The sequence below is a fragment of the Coloeus monedula genome (genome assembly GCF_965178545.1).
Source record: "Coloeus monedula genome assembly, chromosome: 19".
NCBI classification, from domain to species: domain Eukaryota; kingdom Metazoa; phylum Chordata; class Aves; order Passeriformes; family Corvidae; genus Coloeus; species Coloeus monedula.
The window spans coordinates 5,492,008-5,513,026 of record NC_138799.1 but is presented as its reverse complement, the minus strand read 5'-3'; the positions used below and the strand labels follow the sequence as shown (position 1 = coordinate 5,513,026).

The following is a 21,019-nucleotide window of genomic DNA, read 5'->3' as shown; positions in this document are numbered from 1 at the left end:
GTTGAGATGCTGTGATTAATTTTTTTTTTCCCAATAAAGATTCTGAAATGGGTTTGAAAAGTTGGAAGGGTGGTGTGCAGCCTGCTGCTTTCCCTGCACCACACAGATACTGCATTATGGGGGAAGAAATGTGCAGATTGGGCACTTGCTTCTGGCTTCATTTCATTTATAACAATCATTTGCTAAAAGGAGAATCTAATGAGATTCTGGAGTCCTAGGCTGCTTTCCAGGATAAAGGTACAACTGAAGCTTGTTTCTGTTTTCTTCTATAAAATAATCTCAAATTCCACATTTATCTTAACCATTTCCACTGACAACTACAAGCAAGCAGAACATTAATACAACCACTAAATGTAAGTAGCTAAAAAAAGGAAGAGGGTTTTTTTTGTCAGCTGTCACTTGCTAAACCCCTGCTTGACACGACCACACAGAAGAAGGGTCTTGACTGTTGCAGCTTTGGTGCTGCCAGAAGTTGGCAATTCAGGCCAAACAGTGAAAAGGAGGAGCAAGGACACAAGTGAAGAATGGGAAATCCTGGATTGATTTAATCCTGCTTTTGATTCCAAGTGGCTGTTGCCTCCTCTGGGTGCTCTGAAAGCTGCCTGTCTCCATCCTCACTGCCACCCAACCCTCAAAGCCACAGAGCAGGGATGGGCTGACACATCCCCAAACCAGGGTTTAACACCAGCACAGTGGAAGAGGAGGAGACTCTGTACACAGGGAGCTCACCAGAAACCATGGCTGAGCCAAGTCACCACATAGCATGAGTTGATTTAAGACAGTATTTTCAAACCTCTTGACCCATCTCTCTGTCCTAAACCTGACTTGAGGTCTGCACTGCCAGTGAATTTGCCCAAAGCAAAGCCACACTTCAAGTGCCAGCAGAGTCTTGGGCAGAGGTGGAAACTGCAGGGCTGGCACTGCTGACACCACACACGTATTTGTTCACAGGGAGGGCTTGTCAGCAGGAATTCAGGTTACAGCCAGCAATTCCCATAATGCCATAACCTCCCTGCAACCCCACCTTAGGGCTGTCCTATAAGGCCACATCAGCTGGAAAAGCCTTTGTGCAGGACCTTTAAGCAGCTCCAGGTCTGTCAGGCAGGCGGTTCCTCTAACACGTCACCATGCAGGAGACACAAGCATCACTCAGTGGTTCCTACGGAAACCGCAAGCTGGAGCTGCCAGGTCTTTGCACCATCCCTCACTTTCCCATCCAAGGCTGTGCAATCCATTAACTCCTTTAAAAATTTATTTATTTACTTGCTGCAGGAAACAGGTGATGCCTCAGCATTACCAAGCGACGAGAGGTTGTGTGGGATTGGCAGTGTGTGTTAACTTAGCCAAAATAAAAATGAACCCTGTACACCAGCTCTTAATGTGCTGGTCCTGCTGCTGCCAGGAGCTAGCCCAAAGCTCAGCTCTCGCTGTTACCAAACCCAGGCTGCTCTAGAGCTGCTGCAGCAGCAGAGAATGAAAGAGGGATGGTTTGCAGCAGAACTGGCCTCAGCAGAGGGTTACGGCCCTGACTCTTGTCTGAGTTGGTCAGAGCACCCCAGGCTACCTCCAAATGCTATTGCCCCAAGAAGATGTGGGATACCCAGTGAAGGGACATCCCCTGTGATGCGAGGCTCTGTGAGTGAGCTCCTGTGAGCGAGGGGCTCTGTCCATGGGGCTGTGCCACCACCAAGGCAGGAGGTGAATGGCACCACAAAAACACCCAAGGGATTTAGTACCTGCCCATAGCAGGACTTGATCCCTCCTGTTGGGGTCCCTCCCCCGCCATGGAGCCCCGGCAGAGGGGCCCTGAGGGCACAGACACGGGGTTTCCCTGCCCCTGCTCAGCCTCGTTCCCGTTGGTTGGTTTGTGTTCCCTGCGCGGGCAGAAGGACCCTTGGCCCGGTGACTGGAACAGTTCCTGGGCACGGCCCCGGCCATGCGGCTGGGGAAATAAACATCTCTGAAACAGCCATCAAGAATCTGTCTGTCCATATATATTTCCTTTCCACGGGACTCCTGGTTTGATATATGCATGTTGCAGTATCCCCACTGCAACATAATGGTGGAGAATGCGGGCAGAACGATCCCCGATCCCTAAGCAACTGATTTGTGTGAGTAAACCCTGGAAACTTTGGATTCCTCTTCTTGGTTTTGCTTTGCTATTCCATATCTAAACTATGGAGGAACCGTGGGAAGACTCTTGGCTCTCAGAGCCGCATATGGACATTTATCTTAAACTTAAAATGATTCTTGAACAACGATTTGTAAATTTTAGCTTGATTCAAGCACAAAAAGAACTGAAACACTTCCTGGCATGGTTGTTTAAGAACTTTTTCTATGTTTCTTGGGATTTAATTCTTACCAAGGGCTTTTGGAAAACCGTTTGGACACAGTTAATATTGGAGTCAAAATATATGCCGATGGAAGAATATTTTCGTGAATATTATTTAATTACTGAGACTGTTGAGCAATGTCAGCTGTGTCCTGGCGAAGGGAAGCCTGGCGCAGGGACCGTGCGGCCCAGGCCACGTGCACCGAGTGCTCTGCGAGCAGCAGCGAGGCAGTTCCCGCGTGCGGGCGGAGCCAAGCGAGCCGCGGTGTCGGTGGCGGAGCGAGGCGCGGCGGGAGCGGCGGGACCCGGCGGTGCCCGCACGGCCCCACACAGCGCGTGGTGGAGCGAGCCCTGGGAACGCCCGACCGAGAGGGGCAGCGCGCGGGCGGCGATGGCGGTGGAACGGAGCCGCGCCCAGCCGAAACACGCGCTGGAGCAGGGCGTGGGGGAGTCGTTGCTCGGGGGCCCGGCCGAGACGTGGGTGCAGCGCCAGGCATCGGCAGCGAAGCTGCGACCAGAGGAGGCGACGCACGGAGAACTGAGCGGCGCGGCCCGGCCCGGCCCGCGCAGCCCCGAACGCGACCCCGGGAGGAGCGCACAGGCACCAGCAGCTCCGACAATTCCAACACGGGAGCGACCGAAAGAGAGAGCAAAGACGCAGCGAGACAGAAAACAGCAGCCACTCGGAAAAAGGAAAAGATCATAGTAACTAAGATCTTAGGGATAGTAAAATGGTATAATGTTAAGCAAAATTATGGTTTTATAACAAGGTGTGACAACCAGCAAGACATATTCGTGCATAGAACTGCTATTAAAAAGAATAACCCTGAAAAATGCATCCCAAGCTTGGGAGATGGAGAAGTCGTGGAATTCAAAATTATACGAGGTAGAAAAGGGTTACAAGCATCGCAGGTCACTGGGCCTGATGGTGTTCCTGTAAAAGGCAGTATATATGCAAAAAATCGTAGTCATGTTAGACAATATGTCCATTGTAAGCCCCCCCTACAGTCTCCCTTTCCTAATCCCACCTTTCCCTTTTACCCTATGTCCTATTACCCCCAGTGTATTCCTAATCCCTTTTTTTATCCATGGTTTCCCTCACAAAACCATGCTTTTGCGAATTGTTTCCCCAAAAATCCCTTTCCAATGCCGAGTGGGGGATGAAAAGGGGGAGGGAAGGAGTTAAACCCTCTCCTGCCTCAGTTTCCCCACAAAGCATGCTCAGAGAGTTCTGTCTCCCTTCTGTCAGCCCTAAGATGTTCCACAGAATGTGATTGGACATTTAAAGACTCAGGAGGGTGGCTTGTTTTGTCTTGAAACTGTTCTTGTTATGTTTATCCAGTTGTTTTCATTCTCCTTTTATTAAAATAAAACGGGTGAGGTGTTGGGGTCCCTCCCCTGCCATGGAGCCCCGGCAGAGGGGCCCTGAGGGCACAGACACGGGGTTTCCCTGCCCCTGCTCAGCCTCGTTCCCATGGGTTGGTTTGTGTTCCCTGCGCGGGCAGAAGGACCCTTGGCCCGGTGACTGGAACAGTTCCTGGGCACAGCCCCGACCATGCGGCTGGAGAAATAAACATCTCTGAAACAGCTACCAAGAATCTGTCTGTCCATAGATATTTCCTTTCCACGGGACTCCTGGTTTGATGCATGCATGTTGCAGTATTCCCACTGCAACACCCTCCTACCCCCAGAGAGAAGTAGGGGGAAAAAGTTCTCCAGGTGGCTTTGCCAAGTGCTTGGGGGAAAGATGATTAACAAAACATCACAGATTTTCTGATAGCCAGGGCAAAGTCAGTAGGTAGTGCATGCACCAAGCTATGAGAGAGGGACTTGAAAACCCCATCATCAGACTTTTCTACATTGGAAAGCACATGAAAGGAGCAATTCCACATCCTCCTCTGGAAAGAGAGGCTCAGGCTCCCTCTTGTCCCCCAGGCTGTGTCCAGGGCCCACCTGACTCCCTGGGGCTGGTGCTCACCTCCCCACAACATTCCCATTAGTCACCCCAGCTGGCAGCTCACCTTGCCCAACAGTTTTGCCTGGAATACAATTAATTTGTTTTTCTGGCCTGCCTGCTTGTGTCTGTGGACAAAGAGGAAACAGTAATTGACATTAAAGATAGGAAAGGGTTTCAGCAGTGTCAGGCACCTATCAGCATCCAACTGCTTGGCCTGGGGCTCCAGCAAAATGCAGTGGAAACTGCGGCTGCATTTCCCCTCTGCACATGTGGGAGGGTGAAACCCAGAGGTGCAGAGGTCCTGCTACAGCCATACGTGCATCTTGCACAACCCCTCCACACGCTGTTCTGCTCTGCCTCAGGCTCTCACACACTGGCAAAGGTCAATTTGTCACTTACCCGCCCACCCTCACCCGGAACAAAGTAATCAAGCCAGATCTGTCTGCAGACAGGAAGCCTGCAGATATTTTCAACCCAGTTTACTAACTTGTTTGGGAAACAAGGACCTTGGCCATGTCCTTCCACCTAGATCTGGTTTTGAGGCAGTTATTGAAGGTTTAACCCAACTTTCACATGGGTAAATAACCACCACATACCCTCTTGCTTCCCAGGCTGGAGAAACACATTGGTTACTCCAAACCACGGTAAACAAAGCGCTGCAATGCCCCAGTAATTACCTTCAGATTGTGGTGTAACAGATGAGCAAAGGCTTATCTCAAAAGATAATTGACCTTCTGGCAATATTTCCTATTAGAGCTCTCCTAGGTGTTTCCCAGACTTTAGCAGATAGGAATGTGACCCAAGTCCATCAGCAGTCTGAAGTGCAGAGAGTCCTCAAGTTTGAGACACATGAAACAGTCCCTCAGTGAGCTGAGAGCTCCACTGGTCTCTGTGTCACCAAGAAAATCCTTGAGCTCAGGACAGTCTGGGCAGCGGGTCCTTTACCACAGCCAGGAAAACATGCACCAGTGATCCTGATGAATTCAAATGACAGTGGCTAAAAATGAGGAAAACCATTTGGGCAACCAAGCAAGGAGACAGGCCTTTAACCTGAGCACTGAGTTCAAGATATCTTAGAAAAGCAGGCAGATTAGACAGGGATAGAAAACACTTAATAAATGGTCATCCTCAATCTAATGTCCCTAAAATGTTAATACAAAGAAACATGTAAAAAGTAAGAAGGGGATGGTCATATTTGCCAAACCAAAGGGGATTTGCCCATGAAACACAGGGTCAAAGCCACATTTTGCTGTTTCCATACCCCCCCGACAATATGACCCTAAGGTGCACAGGGATCTGCACTTCCCACTGGGATAACGAGCTCCTGCCTTTCCTCTTCCAGAAACCACAAAATTGAGCATTATGATCACTCTGGATATGGGCAGGAAGAGCCTAAGTGTCAGCACTAAGTTGCTGGATCTTCTCTCCTACCCTGTTGTGACCGCTAAGCATCACCTATACCTTTCTCAAAGCAGGACATCTTCCTTGGACAGGAGATCTGAGCAGGGCCTGGCTGGGGTGGCAGAGCATCTGCTGAGAGACAAAAAGCCAAGCTGAATAGCTGAAGCCCAAAAACCAGCTGGCTTCCTTAAAACCATGCTCCAAAATTTCTGACTGAGCACCTTCAACCCCCCACAACCTCCTCCATCGACCCAGCAGTCAGCCACAAGGAAACACTTCTCTTGATCCCACTCCCACGGAGTCCCTTATTCCTAATTAATAAAAGCCAATTATAATTATAATTAAGAGCTTGTTAGAGGGAACCTTCAGCCACAGCTCAGGCTCAAAATGTCAATCTGTGAAAGAGATGCCCTGCAGCAGGGTTTGACTGTACCCACAGCTGCATCGCATCCCACTGCCCCTTTCCTCTGCCACATCTCACCTACTGCAGGAATTTTCCTAATTCCTAATGACAAGGTAACTTCATTTCTTGAAAAGCCTCATTTTCGCAGGAACACACCCCTCTCCTCATCTTCACAAACGCAGGCAATTGCTGGACGAAAAGCACCAGCAGCTTCCAGATATCCTCAGCAACCTCAGCCAGGTTCCTAGCAAGGACCTCCATGTGTTCAGATACTCCATGCCTCTGCCCACTCCCAGGGCAGGCCAGGGCAGTGTGGCAGGTTAGAGTGCCACACAGCATGAGCCAGACCCGCTTCCAAAGACACCTCCAGCGTGAGTTTACACAACATCCTCTTCAGACTCATCTCCAGATCCCCATTGCCTCAGGGAATGCTGTCCTTCTTGGCACCACACTTCTACACAAAGCACAGGCTCTGGTAGCAGTCAGGAGGGCAAGGACCAGCATGCACACAAACCATCTGCAGTCACCCACAGCCAGAGATCTACCACCGGGATAAAGAGCAGGGACAAGCCACATCTTGCTGAATTCCTGCAGGCTAGTGGGAGCTGTCAGTGCATGCTCTGGTGCCAGCTGCCTCCTCAGCTCCCATTTCCCATCTCCAGGCTAAACTGTGTTATCCCAGCACTGGCTGATAGCCATTAAACCTAATCCCAAAAGGGGCACTTCTCACCTTGTCTTATACCCACATTGTCAGTGATTAATGAGCACAAAACAGCCAGACAGACCCAAAGTCAACCCAAGAGAGCAGAAAGCAGTGGCGAAACTGAGCAAAAAGCAATCCAGGCAAGGATCTGGACTTAAATGCAGATGGGGAACAAATAGGGTGGAGGGGGTGTGGGAGGAGGACACAGATGAGGCTGGTCAGGCTAATTAAGACCAATTAGTGCAGGCAGGACCCTGATCCCTTTTGCAGGGGGAGGATGTGGGAGTGATGCTATGGGAACTGCTTGGGAAACTCAGGATAAACTAGCACTTCCTCCATCCTTGGCACAGCACCATTTTCTCAGTACCAGCAGAGCTGGTCTGAAGGGGTTTTTGCCAGGGTTGTTCAGATTCCTGTCCTCAGGAATCTGTTTTGAGGTGCTCTGAGAGCTTGGTTTCTCTTGGGTCTGTCTACGTTCCAGGGATGGATCAGAGCAGGAGTTTGATTTGTGACTGAAGCTGGGGCAGGAGCAGCTCCCTGCCACAAAGCGCTCTGCAATCCCACAGCTGAAATGTCACTTCATTTCCCTTGCTTTAGACAAAAAACAAAACCCAAAACCAAACAACCCCCTGCACTTCCTCTGCAAGAATCAATCTGCCAGAGGATTTGCTAATCTGGATCTCTGGAACAAATTCAACTGGTCTTTCTCAAGTGTGATTTGCAAGCTCTGAGGCGTTCTCACTTTGGTTTCCAGCCATAAAGAATCACAGAACCATTTGGGTTGGAAAGCACCTTTAAGATCATTGAGTCCAACAGTTAACCCAGCATTGCCAAGGCCACCACTAAACCATGTCCTTAAGATATGGCCTGCCTCAAAGCTGCTGCTGAGGCTCCAGAGCATGGGGCTGGTTTACCAAGCTGTAACGGGCTGGTAAGGACAGGCAGAGAGCAGGGGACTTGCAGCCACCTCCACTGTGCCCCAGGCACAGCCTGTCCCCTGAGGGCTGCAACCAGCTGCTGACAAGTGACATCCAGCAGAGACAAGCCCGTAGCACTGGGCCAGGCTGCACCACTTGGACTGATGCTTTAATCAGAGCTAAATCTGGATTCTCTGCTGTCACCTCACTGGGTGACCTTGGAAAAGTCAGCTGGGATATAATATAAGCTACATGGGAGAGGATGGCAAAGCGGTCTCAGAATGAAAAGGTACTTAAAAAGTCACTTATAAAGGTATTTACCCAGACAAAGTGCTTGGCTTTCCTACCCTCAACAGACACTTAGTGACCCCAAAAAGCAGTTTACTGCCCTGCTCAGTTTACAGTAAACATCTCGATTCCGTACAGGCAGATTATTTTACACATTCATAAAATATGTGTCCAGCGCATACCAGGCTTGAGCTCAATGGCAGGAGGGTGCAAGAAACCTTCTTCTCCATTCCCATTCCTGTTCCCAAGCCACAGGCATTGTCCAGTCTCTGAACACCCCTCCAAGCCCCGTTGCTTTGGGCAGTGGTTCTGCCTCCCCCCAGCCACACTCCTTACTTCCCTGCTGCACCCTGTGGCTGGGTGTCCCTCCTCAGTGGCTCCAGAGAAGAAGTGGGCTGCTCATCTCCCTACAGAGGTGCCACCAGCTACAAGTTCTTACTGAACACTATAAATATCTTTATTTGCATAACATAAACCTGAATTTGCAAAATATAAACCTCTTCCTTCAAGGTGAGCTACATAAATGCCCCAGGCCCTTGTGTCTCTTGGCACAAAGGGCTGCATCTCCTTGCAGGGAGCAGCCAGGAGCCCTTATGCCAGCAGCTGTTTGTCCCCTCTCGGAGCTGAGGGAAACTGAGGTACAGAAGAAGGGAGAGTCACTGTGTGAGCATTCCTGGTCTGCTGCCATAAGCAACAGCTACCAGGGCTACTCCACGACACCTAGGGAAGTCCAAGGTTTGAATGCTGATGTCTTGGGGATCACTGCAAGAAGAAACAACATTCAGCCATCAACAGGAGAGGATTAGCTTATCAGGGCAGACAGTGACTGCCAGAGAGTGGCTGGAGAGAAAGACTGAAACAGGCAGTTATTCCCTGTGTCCCATCCAGAGCACTCATGTGTCCTCAGGTGCTCCACAGGCTGGTAGAGAGAAGCACCTTTGCACCGTTCACCTGCTCCCAACAAAAGCACACTGTTTGCAGTAGGCACCCAGATGTGGCTATTGCTGTGAACTCCAATCCTATTCCCAACCCTACTAACGTGGGATGATCACGTGTGTGTGAAAATCTGCCCGTGTTTCACAGTTGTCCCGGTGCTGTCACGTTCATTGCTCAACACCAGGAGCAGGTTGCCTGAGAGCATCAAGCCCGTAGGAGCAGGACAACACACACCAGCCCTCCACTTTCACACAGTCCATCCTATCTGGATACCTTGGAAGGGTTAATCCGAGGGTTTGCTGCGCTGCTGTTGCTCGGTGTGGCACAGCCGGCTAAGCCAGAGCTGGAACAAACTTGTTCCTTTACCTACATGCAGGCAGGAGGCAGCGAGGAGGTCGTGTGGCACCTGGCAGCACATCCCCAGGGTCCTTGCAGCGACTGTGCAGGTCGGGCTGCCCAGGAGCAAAGGTGTCCTGCAGCCAGGGGCAGAAAGTGGATGAAAGCCATGGGGTCTGCAGCCCCACTGGAGAGTCCTCCCCTGTGAGCAGGCGCCCAGGGAGATGTGAGGGGAGCCAGGAATCTGCTGGACAAACTCAAGAGTTGGACAGGGCAGCTGGGAACAGAGAGGAGCTGTGCTTCTGCCTTTTTTTGCAGGTTTGCTGTTGCCGGGGAGAGGTTTTAGGCTGTCATCCAGCTAATTCACACCACAGAGACAAGCACTTGAATTAGTTGCATTATCTGCGCCCAGCTAAAGTGGACAAAGGATTAAAGTGTGCTGAGCACCACCACCGTGATTTGCATCTCAGAGCCCCTTCCCACGGGCCCCTTCTGCTCCCAGCCTTTTTTTTTTTTTTTCGTTTTCTGGCTGTGAGCCAGCCAGCATAAGAGCCCTGTTTACAGAAATGATGCCTAGGTTAATATTGCAAAGACTTCATCAAAGCCTGTAGTCGCTACTGAAGCAGAAGGGTCTGACCGCGGGCCATGAGCTGACCGGGCTGCGCACACAGGGGATGAGCCGCAGCCACGCGGCGCCGCCCTTCGTTTGACCAGTTCTGGTCTCAGCCTGAGGTACGAAACTAACTTTCTGCCACCAGGGCATATTTGAAATAATGAGCAAAATCAAACTGTTATTCATCTCTAAAGCTGCACACAAAACCTATATGCAGCTGTTGTGTTAGGGAAAAAACACCATTTGAGTGCTAAGTAAATATTGCGGCTGTGCAGTGACCTTATGGGCACTTTTTCTGAGCTCATCCAGCTGCCAGAGATTATTATTTTATGCATGTTTATTCATGTGGAGAGGATGGGGAATGCTATTGCTATACCTTCCAAGCTGCCAGTCTCAGAGAAATCCAAACTGGGATCTCTCAGAAGCAGCTCTAGACCTAGAGAGGTAAAGCAAAAGCCTATCTGCCATCACTGGATTCTAATTAATTAATGGCTTTAAAAATGTTTTTTTACCACCACCACTTTGTAGGTAGGTGTAGTTTTCCTGAAAGGTTCGCACTGAGCTCTGCTGTGACATGCGACCTTTATAGGTTTCTATTTTATTTGGCATTTGCAGTTTTTCTTCCTCTTCTTGGCATGGGGACTGAGTGACCTTAGCAATTGCCAGCAAGGGGACTCCATATGACGAAAGCAGGTGAAAGAGAAAATAAGGGTGGAGCCAGGTAAAGCCAATTCATACCTCAGAGGAGGTGTGGTCCTGTCCTCTACCTGGCTGTGGTAGCAGTCTTGTGAAATATAAAAGAAGGCAGTGGTTTCTTAAGCAATCCGGTGCCAGGATCCTGTAGCGAGAAGGAAGGGAGGTGCTGGAAGAAATGCAGAGCAAGAAGTCAAGAGTGTCAGCTGGGAAAGGTGTGGGAGACCGGTGCTCTGAGCCTCAGGAACACCATCACACTCTTCCCTGAAGGCCTGTTTGCTGGGCTGAGGGTTGCATGGTAGCTGCACTCCCTTCCCCAGCAGGCTGGCTTAGAGGAGAAAGGAGCTATCATGTCCCAAGGAGAAGCAGCAGGACACGGCACTGCCAAGCCCCAGGACCGAGGATGGGCATGGATGGTCCTGCTGGCTGCAGTGCTGCTGCAAGGGCTGACGCTGGGCTTCCCCTGCTGCATCGGTGTCTTCTTCACGGACCTCCAGCACGAGTTCCAGGCCAGCAACAGCCAGACATCGTGGTTCCCGTCCATCATGGTGGCCGTGCTGCATGGAGGGGGTGAGTGACAGCAGGGAATGGCCTCCTCCACCTCCTGCCCTTGTGCTGCTGGTGGAGGGATGTAATGAGGATACTTCCACCATTTAATTAAGGCGGGCGGTGGAAGGGATTGGGAGGTCCAAGCAGAGTAGCTGTTTGGCAGTACACAGCATCTCCAAGCCACTTGGATCCCACAGTCCAAAGCTAAGTGTCCACAGATTCTATGGTCCCTTTTGTCACTCTCAGAGTCAGCCAAGACCCTTGGTCAAAGAAGGCAAATCCCTTTCTCAGCCCAGTTTTTCAGAACAGCAAGAACATAGTTATTTCTCACATAAGCTCTTTGAATAAGCCAGCACACAGTGCTGGAGCTCTGCTACTTTCTTGGTTTATCTTGTCCACAAGAGCACATCTCCTTCCAAGTGCCACATGACAGCTCTGTTCTTTGTGGCTGAAGAGATGCCAAAAGCTGAGCTCCTCCAAGCTGCCAGCTGAGGCAAAGCCTTAAAAGCAGCTCCTTGGGTAGTGGCACGGAGCACACACCCACGCAGGCATCAGGGTGGACATGCGCAGGGCTGGATCAGTGCAGAATGTGGGTCGGGCAGCACCCTCCGGCTGCAGGGGTGGAAGGAGCATTGTGCTCTGTGGATAGTAGAGTGACTTACTGGTTTTCCCCTCAAAATAAAATGTAGGAGTAACACAGGACAGTGGTCCCAGATTCCACACGCAGATGCAGGGATGCTTTTCTATTTCTGCAGAGAGAAAACCAAATCCCCAGCAGCTTGAGGGCTTCCCAAAGAGTGGCCTGTGCTTTGTGACCCATACAAATCCTGTGCTTACTCGATAAACAGACAACCCAAACCCTACCAGGCAACAGAGGGAAAGTTCCCAGGGTTGCCCATGTATCCAAGCTTCTCCCTGAGTTCATACCTGCTCCCTTCTAATGCTGGTGAAAGTTGACACTACGTGATAAAGGAAAAAAGACCAACCCCAGAGCCCTGAGTCACACTGATGTGAAGGCTGTGGTAGGACATGGCTGGCAGCCACCTGCATGAAATTGAGAGTTTACACCTTAGCAGAAACAGCTGGGTCCAGAATATCAAGGTGCAGATTGAAAGAGATGTCGAGGGAAGCGATAAGGGGAGGAATCACCACTGCGAGTCAGCAGAAATAGAGCAGTATCCTTGGGGCTTGGAATTTGAAAGCTGTTGGGCATTCCCCATCCTGCCTTCCAGCCCCTGTGATCCTTCTGTGATTAGTGGGAAGGATCCAACTGGGACCTGCTGGCTCTAGGAAATGGTCTCAGAAGCAGCTTGGTCCCAGCATGTCCAGGAAGGACAATTCTGGCAGTATCTACAAGAATGTCAATTATCCTGTCATCTTTAATGAAGTAATTTTTGTGTAGGAGGCTGGAACCACAGTAAAAGGTAATACAAAGATCCAAAAGTTATAAATTAGATAAAGAAAGAATAGCCTCACATTAATGATATTCACAATAGAATTTGTCAGGGCACAGCCAGAAAGTTGTACTTTTCTTGCCAGTTATGTCTCCTCTTGCAGGGTGTTACAGCACAGGGGGGCTTGTTCTTGTCCCCCAGTAGCACTAGGCAGCAGTAACATAAACCAGAAGGAAAAATCAACAAAATAAGCAGAGATCAAAGCCTCCCTCTCAGGCCAAGCACATATGGCTTTTGCTGCAACTTCTGACGTCCTTTGCAAGGGGCCAGGCTCTACTTGATTCAGGTTCTCCAGTTACATTCATCATTTCAGCACTTAAATCTTTCCCAAAATTGCATTCCACTGTCACCAGTATCTCTTAGAAGTGTCTCTCTCTTTTCTTCACCTTTATTCTTTTTAATTCAGAGGAACTGAAGGGGGGAAAAAAAATTATTTGTTGCAAAAATTGGAAGAGAAAGGAAAATGGGCAGAGCAGCCTGTTCTCAGAGCAGTCAGTCCTGCAGGAAGGTTCCATGCAGGAGAGCTATGGAAGGAAACGGGGAAGGGCACAGGGCAAACAATGGCTCATAACTCAACCAAACATATCCCATTATCGGTGCTGTGTTCCTAGGTAAAAGCCATTAACGATTATTTTGTTATAAGATAATTTGAGAGATCTCAGGGTCCTACATCTGTCTCCAAAAGGGAATTTCAGGCCCTTACAGGTTTCTGCTCCTAGATATCCCATGCACACAGAAAGCTCTGGACTAACTCATACAAATGCAGCACTTTAGTTGATATTATTCTTGCAAAAGAAACCACAAAAGCCCCAGGCAAGTGAGAAATAACATTTGAAATCCAGACAACAAGCAACCAGGAACTAATAATGAAAAACCCTGATGGTTTTTAGAGCCAACCTCATTATTTTGTAGTGTCCAATGTATGCCTTCTTGGGCTAGTTAAACAACAGTACCATCCTTAATGTCTTTAGCAGGAGGAAAAATAATCCAATCACATTTGCTGGACAGTTTTTCAAAGGCCAGTGAAGTCTGAAGCGAAAATCTCCCAAGCAGATCAAAATACAGACAGCTGCACTTGTAATTTTAATAATGTTCCACTGTTCACTTGACTGTGTGGATTTTATTTCCAACCAGACATTGATTTAGGTCACAAATACGCCACAGGTTATATTTCCTACACTGACTGACTCCTAATTCTGCAGCTTACAGTAATTTTGCATTTGCTTGCATAACCTTAAATGTTCAGAATTGGGAAAAAAAGTTAATAAAACCTGGAAAACCTTGAGGATCCTCAAAGGAACAGGAAAAGAAACTCTACCTTCAGATCCTCTTCTGCCAGAACATGCAGAGAGAAGCACCTTCCCACTGATGGACTGCAGGTGGGAACTAATCTTTCCCTGCCCCAAAATGAAGGATGTTAAATGTCATTAACAAACCTGTAATTTATCACAATCTCATGGAATTCACCAGAAGTCCATTTCCAAGGGTTTTAATGAAAATCCATCACATCCTACTTGATGGTCAAAATCCCAGCAGATCACAGACTTCCCCTCAGCCAACAAGCTGGCCAAGCACTTGGGAGGATCACAGAACAGATTTTCTCTTCCTGTCTCCCCCACTACATTAAGCTGCTGGGACAACCCTTGGGGTCTTTAGACTACATCATTTGATAATTGCAGCAATCCAGCAGGTACAAAATACTTCCTTCCTCCCTAACTGCTTCCCCTTTTTGTTCTCTGCTTCCAGGGCCCCTCTGCAGCATCCTGGTGAAGCGGTTTGGCTGCAGGTTTGTGGTGATGCTGGGTGGGCTGCTCAGCGGGCTGGGAATGGTGTCCAGCTCCTTCTGCAAGTCCATCAGCCAGCTGTACCTCACGGCCGGCCTCATCACTGGTACGTACCAGAGTGCAGGGAAACTCAGCTGCTGTGCTGGAGATGGGAAATGGGAGAGCCCCAACTAAGTGGTCACATTTTTCCACTCATCTGTGAAATAGGAGAACTCAACAGCCTCCCAGCACAGCATGAATCCTACAGCCACTAGACTTGGCCTTCACACCCCTTTAGCACACACCTCACCCACTCAAGCTCACTGGGAAGTGTTTCTCTGGAAAAAGCTACAGGTCTCCAGAGGGTAAAATGGAGAAAAAGGATGTCTGTTCTTTTTAGTAGCTTCTCAGCCTTTTGTCTTTCAAGAAGGGAGGGTTTTTTGCTGTTTTTCCAATCTTTGAACATAATGTGTTGGGATAATGTCCTTCCCAGGTTCCCTGGGCTTGTATTTCACCACTCCCAATCTGGAGACATCTTTTTCTAACAAAAGACCATGTTAGTTTTGAACAGAAGTAACAGATGGGAACTTTTCCTTTCCAAATATTTCTCCTATGTAACTGACATTCAACTCTTGGTTTTTAATAACACAAGAGAAATTAATTCCCCACTCTGGGACCAATCCTGGTGGATCTTGCAAGTTAAGCAGTGGCCACTGCATAGAGTGAAAAACAAGCAACTCCCTAAGCCCTGATGAAAGCATCAGGAAAGCAGCAGTGCTTGTTGCATGTGGTGTTACACCCAAGTTTTTAATGAACAATTCCATAACAACTTTAGGAATTGCGGTGTGTCCCAGAAAAATGTCCGTTTAGATGAGCATATTACTACACCCAAGAACACAAATAGTTTAATTTACACACAACATCCTTCTTCATCCCTGATGTGAGGTTTCTGAGTATTAATCAGTCCCTGGGGGATGTGTGGCCTGGCAGGTCAGAAAATGCTTCAATGGCAGATGAAGTCATCTGTGGGTACACCCTGAATTTTCGCCCTTTAAGACAACATAGAAGGATCATTTACTCTTTTATTCTCACTTTTAGGTCTGGGATCATGTTTCAGCTTCCAGGCAGGAGTGACTGTGCTGGGCTACTACTTTGTACGGTGGCAAACACTGGCCAATGCCGTGGCCTCCACTGGCGTCTCCCTCGGTTTCACACTGTGGCCACTGCTGTCTCAATACTTGCTGGATGAGATGGGTTGGAGAAACACCTTCCTCATCTTTGGAGGAATACTACTGAACTGCTGTGTTTGTGGAGCCATCATGAGACCCATTCAGCTGGCATCAGGGTCACTCTCACAGTCTGCCAAGCCTGAAGAAGAGCCAGGGAACAGAGCAGAAGAGGCACAGCTGTCCAATGGAGCATCTCTTCACCACCCCATGCTCCAGCAGCACACCAGAAGGACAAAATGCTTCCAGGTGCTGCAGAAGTACCTGGCTTTTGACATCTTCTGTCAAAACAAAGGTTACCAGATTTACACTATCGGAGTGACCTGGATGATGATGGGGTTTGCCTTACCTCATGTCTACCTTGTGCCTTATGCCATCCACAACGGGGTGGAGGAACGCAAGGCAGCCCTTCTCATCTCCATCATCGGGTTCATCAATATCTTCATCCGCCCTCTCACAGGGCTGCTCTCAGGACACAGAGTCTTCACAGGGAGACGCATCTACCTGTTCAGCCTGGCCGTGCTCCTCTATGGGCTCAGCAATTTCATCTGTGTCATCTCAGCTGAGTTCAGTGTGCTCATCCTCTACTGTGTCATCCTCAGCATAGCCATGAGCGGCATCGGGGCGCTCACCTTCCAGGTGCTGATGGATGTGGTAGAGATGGACAGGTTTTCCAGTGCTCTAGGGCTCTTCACCATCCTGGAGAGCATCACCCTCCTCATCGGGCCCCCGCTTACAGGTGAGAGAGGCTATGAAAGCTGGCTGGGGGAAAGGTGGTGGTTTGGAAACTGGTGACAAGTGTTTGGGAGCATCAAGAAGAGTTTCCAGACCCATGGTGTAGGTGAATTATGCAAAGGGAGCAATATAAAGGACAGGGTGGGAAAGGAATGATCAGCCTTTTCTGACAGTTGGAAGGTCATTTCTGCAGCTGCATCAAGAGCAGACTGAAAATATGACTCGGTAAGGGATCTGATAGGTATGGGAGCAATGAGAGCTTTTTTCCAGTGAGTGGAAAGAAGCAGACAGGAATTACTGTGAACTCTTTCACCATTTTGCCAGTTTGCATTGTTTTATCCATGAAGTCTCAAGGAATTGTGAACATCCCATTAAAAAAATTAACTGTTCAGAATTATTACCAGCCCTACATTATTCAAAAGCCCTGTAGTAAAAGCTTCTGTTCAATCTTTCTCTCCAAGTTCTGGAGTGTATTAATTTTTCTCTGGAGACAAGAAAGGAGGTAGTTATGACTCTCAGTCCAATAAATTATTCACAGTTCACTCCAAATGTCACTAAGTGACCTGTCCAAGACACACCTGCTCCCGCAGTACAGCAGTAAATTCAAAAGACTAACAAACAACAAATGTCAACCTGAGCATGTCAACCTCAGTTCAGGCTTTAGTTCTCTTCTCCAGACAATGAATTGTGGCTACTCAGCAGGAAAATTATGTCTGGTTCAATAATGTGATGGCAACATGCACCATGCTTCATGGTACTCCCTGGCATTAGTGTGTCAGTCACTTTTCTCAAAGAGCAAAAAAGGTCCTTTCTTGGACATCTCTGACAGGAGCAGCAGATGGGCAAAACAAAGCACAGTAAAAGCGGCTCCATTTCTGTTTGTAATCCTAAAATCTGCTACAGAAAAGTGCACTATGGAAAGAAACATCACTAATCTTGACTGAAAAATACAAGCAAGTAAACATTATTCCAGTATTTCCGCATTGATAAGCAGCCTATGGAAAGCATCATGTATTTGGCCCAAGCATCACTTTTCCATCTCTAACATTAGTGTTAAATTACTCCCTTGATATCTCATGCTTCTAAACGGTTTATATTGAGGTCACTTAATGTTAGTCATAATCTTGTTGTGCTGTGAATTTCCTTATCCCTCATTACACAGGATTAGAGACAAATGTTCAGTTTAGAGACCCTAGTATGTACATTTCTGAGCTATTTCTCTCTCTAGTTGTTCTATTTTCTGCCCTAGGATGTAATAGGGTCACTCATTCCAAAAGCCACTGAGTGGCAGCGGCACCAGTGTCCTCTGCTGAGCAAATGAAATGTAGCAGCAGGTTGAGGAAAAATTGCAATTTCCTTTCTTTCCTGATTTCTCTGTATATTGAGAAATACTTTCTACAGAAGTATCACCTGACTTGAGACTATAAATAAAAAAGTAAACAACCCCTAGAATCTAGAGAAGAGGAGAGAACTTAACTCATCAGAGAATGCTTGTCTTTTGTATACAGGCAGTTTGCTGAATGATGCAGGTTTAACATTCAGGTAAATGTATGCCTTTAGTGTGCTTCTTCTCTTTGGCTAAGCTATGGCTTCTACTTCAGGTCTCCTGGTAGACGTAACCAGTGATTTCCACTACGTCTTCTACAATTCCAGCTTCTTCCTCATATCAGCTGCATTATTTATGGGACTCAGCTTCTGTGCTCTGGAAAAAAAAACCAAACTGAGAGAGGCTTCCAAAGCACATTTGGACAATCCCTCCAGATATCAATACAGTGAAACATCAACAGAACCAAAGGCTGAAAATCAATCCCCTCCAGCAGTTGAGTACATCACGAGTGTATGAAAATAAAGAAGGGGAAGAAAGAGCAACACAATGAAGTGGTCTGTACAAAGCAACACAAGGCCCACCACTGGCAGCAGATGAGAAAAAACCAGTCTGCTTTCCACAACTGTCATCTTCCTTTTGCACTTCCACTCCACAGGGCCATGGCAGACTCCAAGACAGCGATTCAGACCACGGGCCCAGCCCAGAACCCAGTGCCAGCCAAGGAGACAATGCACAAAGAGATCTGAGCTCTCCTAAATCAAACCATGGGATAACAGCCACAGAACCCAGCGCCAGGAGACAAAAGCTGTGTCAGTTCAACTGGGTTAATTGACTTTAAGAAGTCAATGGAATTTCACAAGCACGTTCCAGTTGGAAGTGCTGGATAACACGTATTAATGGGTAGTTCTTCACAAAGAAGTATTTTTGCCTCATCTGGATATGCAGTTTTGGTGCACAGGCTTCCTGGTTACTTCCCATGCTGGGGGTGGCAAGACAAACACTTTCTACAGGACGTGTGTTATTATTTTCCACATCTCTAAATATTATACAGAAGCAGCTGTGTGGGTTGTAGAACTCAAACAAGTCTCTAGTAAGAGCAACTATTTTCTCCTATGAAACATATACAGGAGTTCTTCATGCCAAGGACAGTTTCAAAGCCTCAAAATTCAACTCCAGAGCCTCAACAAAAAAAAACCAACCCACCCACCAAGGCTTGGAGTGCCTGCTTTGTATAACTACTGATATCTCAAGTGCTGTTTAATGTAACATAAAAGGATTTGTGGTTCATGTAAACAGCATTAACTGGAACTCATTTGGGGCAGGGACGGTGGTATTAGACCTAAGAATAAGGATATGCATTATTTTATAAGGCAAAATTCAAAGCAACTGTATGTCCTCTTTGTGGAGATCAATTCAGCTCTTTAGTCTTAGACTTCTGAACTTAATTACACCAGCATTCTCAGTATAGAGAACTTTGTACAAACATAACTTATACTTCTTATAAGTACAAGCAGAACTTACAAAGAAATCTGTGGAGAAAGCATACTGAGAAAAACCAGTGTTGCTGACTTTCTAGCCATGCAGCCTTGACTGTAAGCGGCTTTTTTCTGCCACATTCCCGGGATTTAGGCTTGTCACTGCTCAGATGATGGCTGCAGCACCCTCAGCATCAGCTCAAGATGCAAACTGTTCATGTTCTGTATCATTCCTGATCCAACAGACTTGGATAACAGCTCATGAAGCACACGGATGAAGATAACCCAACACATCAGAACAATCAAAGAGATGGAAGTACAAAATGGGAGTGAAATGGAAGAAGTAACAGCTTTCAATGGAACTCCAGCACCTGTCTAAGAATTGTTATATCAAACTCAACTGCAGTGCTTATCTGGAAAACTGTCCTATCAGATTCCTAGTGATAAACCCACAGTTTTCATTAGAGCTCCTCAGACAAAACAAACCAACCAACAAAAAAAACCCCACTCTGGATGAAACCACTGGAAAACTGACTCCAAGGTCTTCAGAGACTACGATGGCTTTCACAGCTGGCTTTTACACAGAAAAGGCATCAGCCCTTCAGAAGGGTTCCTGCTCCCACAGCTCAGTATCTTCTCCAGTACTGCCCTGGGATTACGGACCCAGGAGGATTTGCATTGTCTGATCAAACCTATACTTAAATAAGATTATTAGTGGGAGATATACATATCTAATCTCTCATCACATGTGTTTATTAACTTATGTAATCCTCACATGGTCCGTAACTATGAAGCAAACAGGGGCTGGTGCTTCTCATCAAAACAGACCAGTGTACATTCCTAGGAAAATGAGGGTGCTTTCTCAAAAAAGCAATGAAAAGGGATTAAGTCCCAAATCTCTTCTAGCTATTGCAAATAAACAGCTAAGCATCTGAACAGACTGCTATTTTCTCTGTGTGTAATTCTTATATTTTAAATTCTGTTCACCTTTCTACATTCCCTTTCTGTTTTCTTATGGAAATATGAGGTTGTGTTGCTCCAGATCCTCCCACTGCTACAAATTACCTGGGCAAACCAGGCAAGATATGGTGTAAGCTACAACCCACTAAAATTTCTCACATGAAACAAAGGTTAGGTGAAGGAGCAATGGAATGGCTCCTGTGTGGAGCCAACTGCTCCGCCTGTAATGCTTTTGCCCTGGCTGCTTCATAAGAAAGGAAATATACAGGACAAAACCAAAAAATCTTCACCAACTGAAGCTGACACAGAGATCAGATCCTCCTACACCAAGGCAAAGAAACCTGTTTTGATCATTTCTTGATTGTGCACAGCAGCACAAGATAATTTAGGATGGAAAGCAGGGAGAGTGCTTTCCAGAACTGCTTTTTGATATTCCCAGACTCATCACTGGGGTCACTGGGACTTATTCGCAGGCACAGGGAGTGTTTCTGGGAAGAAGAACAACCAATTCACAAACCTGTTGTTTTAACATTTCTCAACTTGCTGACTGAAACCTTTCTAACAGCCTTACAGAACTCAAGCCTGAAAACAGAGCTGTCTCCCCTGGTTACTTTCCACAGACCCTTTAAAAGTAATCCACAACCCATAGGTTTGAAGCAAATCCTCGGCAGACAAGAAGTAACATTTTATGCTGTGTTTCCACAGGTGAATAAGATGTCTGAGTTCCCGTAACTCTCCTTTCCGCAGATCTCTTCTCCCGTGTGTGTTTCAAACCTGAACTCCAAGCTGCCTTTAAGCAGGAGCTTGGCAAAGGATAACATGAGGGACCTGAGCATGCTACAGAATAATAAATATTCCCCCTCAGAGGGATCCTACAGGTGCAGCAACACTCAGTCCTTAGGAATCTTGGGGACCAGAAGGAAAAGAAAGCAATAAAAGTTCCCCTCATTA

At 47.6% G+C, this 21,019-nt stretch overlaps 1 protein-coding gene across 1 annotated transcript; it reads left to right on the top strand.

Annotated features, from left to right (window-relative positions):
* Nucleotides 1–10,929: 10,929 nt before the first annotated feature.
* On the top strand, nt 10,930–18,149 carry SLC16A5 (solute carrier family 16 member 5; the record flags this gene model as incomplete). Its single annotated transcript, XM_082294194.1, has 4 exons — nt 10,930–11,149; nt 14,329–14,472; nt 15,444–16,310; nt 17,908–18,149. The coding sequence occupies 4 exons, from the start codon at nt 10,930–10,932 to the stop codon at nt 18,147–18,149; spliced, it is 1,473 nt and encodes a 490-aa protein (XP_082150320.1).
* Nucleotides 18,150–21,019: the final 2,870 nt, after the last annotated feature.